General features: G+C 44.7%; 1 protein-coding gene across 1 annotated transcript in view; it reads right to left on the minus strand.

Moving 5' to 3' along the window:
* Positions 1-4,438, minus strand: part of Ostm1 (osteoclastogenesis associated transmembrane protein 1) — a 35,378-nt gene extending 30,940 nt beyond the window's left edge. Inside the window, exon 1 of the mRNA XM_004855427.4 lies at positions 3,933-4,438. Within this exon, the coding sequence (XP_004855484.1) occupies positions 3,933-4,334 (402 nt within the window). The 5' untranslated portion in view covers positions 4,335-4,438. The remainder of the gene's footprint in view (positions 1-3,932) is intronic.
* Positions 4,439-6,000: the final 1,562 nt, after the last annotated feature.

Genomic DNA, 6,000 nt, shown 5'->3' on the forward strand with positions numbered 1-6,000 from the left:
CTCCATGTCAGTGGAGTCGAGTTCTGCCTGAAACGAGGCAGCCACAATCATAAAGCTGCTCTTTTTAAAACCCTGGAAATCATCATTCCTCTTTTTCACTCCCCACATTCCATTAGCCACCAGGATTATCATTTCTACTTCCTAAATAGCTCTAAAATCTACCCATTTTTCTCTATCATAATGGCCCCATGTGCCCTAGTTCCCACCATTTCTCACATCACTGCAATACTCTCCCAATTCATCTCCCCACATATCCTCTTCTCCCACTTACCCAGGTCCTATCCCCTCCAATTCCTGTCATGTTGCCAAAATGATCTTATGACACACAAGTCCAAGCACATCATTCCACAGAATTAAAGCTTCCAGTAACTTTGCACTGCTTTAAAATCAAAGTCTAAAATCCTTCACATTCCCTACAAGGCTCTCATGATCTATCCCCTGACCATTTCTTCAGGCATAGCTCACTAGTCTCCCTACTCACTGTGCTGATTTCTTTCTAGTCCTCAAACACTCCAGCCCCCATCCAATCACAGTTCTCACATTGGCTATTTCTTTACAGTTATACTTTTTCTTCCCTGCCCCATACCCTCTCACATTATAAGTGTCAACTTTACTCACTGACCACTCTACCTACTCCAAACCACACCTCAGATCACACCCTGGTTATACAGCATCTGGGTTTTTTTCTCTGCAACATTTACTACACTTGAATTAAATAATTACTTATATAACATGTTTAATCTCTATTTTCAGACTACAAGCTCTGCTCATTCAGATATATCCTTAGTAATTATCATCTGTATATAATAGGTACTTTTTGAATAAATGCATAAAAGTATCTATATATTCATCTAAATTTTAAACTAAGAGCAGTATAGAGCTTATAATTCAGAACTTCAGGGATCTAAAGCATTCTGATGATGCTGAATAGCTCAATAAAACTATGTTTCTATATCAGTTTAAACAAAAGGAATGGATACCTCTAAGGAAGATGGAACCCATCAGTTCCACCATTTAGCTCTCAAAATCACTTCTTTATTGTGAGATTATAAAACTGCACGTGAACTAGGACCCATAGTGCATGCCTGTAATCCCAACCATTCAGGAGGCTAAGTTCAAGGCAAGCCTGGGCAAATTAGCAAGACTCTCTCTCAAAATGAAATAAAAAGGGGCTGGGGATATAGTTCAATGTAAGGTCCGGGATTCAATCCCTAGTACAGAAAAAAAAAAAGAAAGAAAGAAAAAATGAAACTATATGTAGTCCTTGTCCCAGTAATTCTAAGAGGAAGTGACAAGAACACAAGATTTTCATTAGATAACTACAGTAAACTAATTAGCTTGCTGTACCACATAAATACCTTTCTGACTTCTACCTTCAATTTTTTTCTCTCCTGGTTATATTTCTGCCTTCTCTCAATCAATCCTACCCACTTACCCTACAGAAGATAGGTAATGATGCCTTGTTCACAATTCAGCCTGTGGGTTTCCCTGATTAACCACACCCACCATGTCCTATTTCCTGATGTAATTCAGCATCTCCTTCCTCCTTTTCCTGCCATCATATAACACCCTAGTGAAATTTTCCTTTTTCTTTTTCTTGATACAGTTTTATTTCCAACTACACTGATGCTTTGAGGCCTGTTTTCTTTCTATATCCTTTCACAAGCCCCAAAACCAAGAATACTAGGTATTTCTAATTAAACTGATGTGAACAATTGCTGGGGATTTAACTCAGTGGCGTTGCACCTGCCTTGAAAGTGCAAGGTTCTGAGTTCAACCCCTGGTACAGCCAAAAAAAAAAAAAGATGTGAATGAAACACAGTCTAGTGAGTCAAAGAAAATTCATTACTCTGGAGAAATAACCTTCCCAAAAGACAACTAATTTTTTCAAGGGGAACAACAACCAAGATCTAGGATGAACTGGATAAAGGGTTTTCCCACCCCTTTTCACCTTTGTCCTCTTTCTCCACACTGAGGTGAGGTGAGCTGGGTGCTCACGTCACTGGCAGAATCTGAGGGGCAGGAAGTAGAGGAAGGCAACTTCTGCAACTCCCATATTGGGAAACCTTACTGGACAGTGGAGAATTTACATGGAAAGTCACACATAGACTGGGTAATGCACATACTACTACTAGAGTGTGGACTAATTAACTTCTTGGTACCTACAGAAATGAGAAAAGTATCTGCTGCCTCAAAAGATCCAAGTTTTAGCCAGGTATGGTGGTACACTCCAGGAGGCTGAAGCAGGCGGATCACAAATTTGAGCCCAGCTCAATCAAGCGGATCACAAATTTGAGCCCAGCCCAGTCAATCTGGTGATTTAGAAAGACCTTGTCTGAAAATAAAAAAGGGCTGGGGATATTGCTCAGTATGAAGGTCCTGGGTTCAATACCCAGTACCACAGGGGGAAAAAAAAAAAAAGAGTGAGAGATAGATCCCAGCTTTGCACTGTGATTCTGACCACAACAAAGGCACAAAGGCACTTGCTCTTTAGAATAAAAGCCACTCTAAAATAACTCACTTAACTGCTCAAAATCAAATATAATACTGTATCATCTGCTATAGTTGACAGGAACAAGGCTTGGGTTCTTTAAAGTTATAGAAAAGCATATGTATATATATCACCACACCAACAGTATTATGTATGGAAAATATTACATGTAAGCCTCAATTTATTTCAACTACTTTGAAAACTAGCTCTTTAGAGAAGATTACATTAGCAGTTAATGCAGGGGCAGGGATTTAGCTCAGTGGCGCCACAACTACCTGGCAAGAGAAAGGTCCTGAGTTTGATCCCCCATACCAGGAGGGAAAAAAAGTTAATACAAATAAATCCCTTGTTTGTGCAAAATAATAGCTTTCTATGAATAGCAGGCTGACTTAAAGCAAGATGCAATTATATACAAGTTTATATTCAAATCAACCATGATTTATGAAATTCCAATCATCGTGAGATTATGTGTTGTCTCCACAACACAGGAGGAACTTTCATACTCCCCAATCCCAACATTATTCTGCGTCTTTTTCCTTTACCAGGCATCCTCGTGACTCTAACCAGTCCTGAACTCTAATCCTTTCCTAGTCCATACCCTCTACAGTACTTGGGGCAGAGACTGTGCCTTCCTTTTTCTGGCTCCACAGCACCTAGCAAATGTGCAGAAGAGCTCTCAGGGTACCAAAAATGGAGGGTAGATTTACCATACCCTGAAGTTTTAAATCTCACAGTGTTATTTCTATCTGCCAGTTTCCTTTTATCCCCCACTTTACAGATGAGAAAACAGGTGCAGAGAATGAAACTTGCCCAGAGTATAACTGCACTCCTGGCCAACTAACTCCACACGGTCTTCATCACTAATATGAAAGCCACATCAAGGCAGCTGGTGGTTTTTGTTTTGGGGTTTTAGTTTCCCCCCTCCCACTTTATATAGGAGGAAACTAAGACTCTGAAAAGATCATTAACCCAAGGTCACACGGCTACAAATTAGTGGAACTTAACCTTTCTGGCTACAAAGCTCAACCTTCTAACCACTACCAGCTTCTCCACTTCACTTGTGGTTTCAGAAAAAGGTTCTTCCTGGGAACTCCAGATTGAGATGGGAAGAAGCTACGGGGGAGTTGAGGGCAAGGAGTGAGAAAGAGGAACCGAGGGTTAGGGGACCACGATTCCCCAAGAAAATCAAGTCATAATCTATCTGCAAACAGTCTCTATTGATCCCTAACAAGAGGATGCCTAAGAGCACCTATAGAGGTAGAAATCCACCCCCAAAGCCCCATATGCCACCCCTTGTCTGCTGCCCCAAACTCCACAGACAACAGCCCAACCCTGGCTTCTGACGGCTGGAAAAAAGGAGACCCCTAGAGTTGACCATCACCACCTCCTCTTCCTCTCCCAGCTCTCCCCGCCACTGCGCCAGGGTGTCTCCTCTACTAACCCCCACGGCGCGGCTGATGTTGTCCATCTTGCCGGCGACCTGTTGGAAGAGCAGGTAGCAGGTCTGGCAGAGGCGCACAGGCCGAGCACTGCGCACCAGACACCCGGTCAGCTCTGCGCTGCTGTTGGCGAAGTCCAGCAGCATCTCCCGGCACTCGGGATCCAGGTCGGGCAGGTCCGGGGGTAGCGACAGCGGCCCTAGAGCTCCGCCTCGCATTAGGGACAGGGTCAAGTCCTCCACCTCCAGCAAGTGCTCCTCCGACAAGAGGTCCGGAAAAACCCCGCGCGGACTGCCGACGAAGGGGAGGGCGCCCAAGGCCAGCCTCGACCACAGCAACGGCACCAGCGGCAGCCACCGCAGCAACGACGACCTCCGCGGCGCCACAGTCCGGTCCGGCTCCATCACCGGGTTCACAAGCCCCAGCTCGCGCCGCTCGGATCCTCCGGCTCACGCGGGTACCGCCACAGCCACCGCTTCCGGCTTCCGCGGGCGCAGTCTCCGAGCGGGATCACGAGGCCTGCGCGCCACGGCCCCGCCCACGGTGCGCGGCGCTCCACCCCATTGGCCGCCGCCCGCCTGGGCCTCGGGCGGCGCGCGAGGGAGCGGAGCGGGGCGAGGGAGAGGGGCGAGCGGCCGCGCTGGGAGTAGGCCTGTGCCACTTTAGACAGTTACGTTTGTGAGGGTCTTGGCCCAGGAACGCCTGCTGCTCTGAGAGCGTACTGCCTTCTAGAAGTCTGGGGAATTTCTTCCGTCACCAGACCGACAGGACCTCCGCAGGGAGATTACTGTCCAGTGAGCGCCAGAGAAAGCCTGCTGACACTAGGGCTTTGGGTGGAGGAGGTAGGGTTCCTGGGAATTGAATCCAGGGCCTTCTCTCTGAGCTACGTCCCCACCTCCCCATTCCCACTTTTTTTATTTTTTAGACAGAATCTTGTTAAATTGCCAAATTGCCCCAGCTGAATTCGAACTTCGATTCTCCCTACCTCACGCTCGGCTGTTTGGTATGATTTTTACTTAGTTTATCAGTATTTTTTTTCCTATTTGAAGAGAGTAATATCTAGTCTGATACTACCTATTATTGGTATTGGAACTAGTGGGTTTAAAGGGGTTTTTTAATTTTGTTTTGTTTTTACCGTGTGTGTGATACTGAAGCTTGAACTCAGAGCCTCCCATATGCTAGGCAAGGGCTGTAACACTACGCTACATCCAGCCCATTTTGTTTTCTAGACAGGGTCTTGTTAAGTTACCTAGACTGGCCTTGAATTTGCAATCCTCCTACCTGAGCCTCCCAGTGACTGGGATTACAGCATGCCATCCAGCGCCGAGTTTATAACTGTCCACAACAGTGCTGCCCTGTAAAACTTCTTGCTGTGATGGAAGTATTCTACATGTCTGCCTTAACAGGGTAGCCACTGGCCATTGGGGGCTCTTGAGCCCTTGAAATATGGCTATTGCTACTGTCTGAATTTTCAATTTAATTTCAATGTGAATAGTCACTTTCAGCTGGTGACAACTGCACTGGACACAGGACTGGGAGGAGACCATTAAGTTTGCTTGGAACCGAGTGATGCACCAGGTTTAGTGCTAAAACCCTGGAAATCCTAGGCAAAACGCTGAACTTCAGAATCCCATCCAGTTTCTGACATGCCTGGGGCAATTTCGAGGGATACTCTAGTAAGTATCTTGATACCATTGCTTGGCTGTAAAAAGAATTCGACCTCAAGACCTGGAAAGCCACTTTCTTACCAGTACCTGAATAAGAAATTTGGTAGAAAAAAATGCTTCTGAACTGTTTTATAGATTATCATTTTTGCCTTGTAAATTGCAGAGCTACTGCATTAACTCCTATTTTTTTTGTTGTTTTTTTTGTTTTTTGTTTTTTGTTTTTTGTTTTTGGTACCAGGGATCAAACTTGGGTCCTTGTGCTTGCGTAGGTAACTCTTATTTTTTTCTGAGGGTTCTTATAGTTACTTTTTACCTCATCTGTTTAGATACTGTTTTGTGTTACTAAATTTGCTTGTGATAGCTAAATTTTGTTTCATTTTTGTTACCTACAAACAAAGTAGTA

Source organism: Heterocephalus glaber, unplaced genomic scaffold, assembly GCF_053883595.1.
Source record: "Heterocephalus glaber isolate CG9 unplaced genomic scaffold, H.glaber_assembly_v1.0 deba00000942, whole genome shotgun sequence".
Taxonomy (NCBI): domain Eukaryota; kingdom Metazoa; phylum Chordata; class Mammalia; order Rodentia; family Bathyergidae; genus Heterocephalus; species Heterocephalus glaber.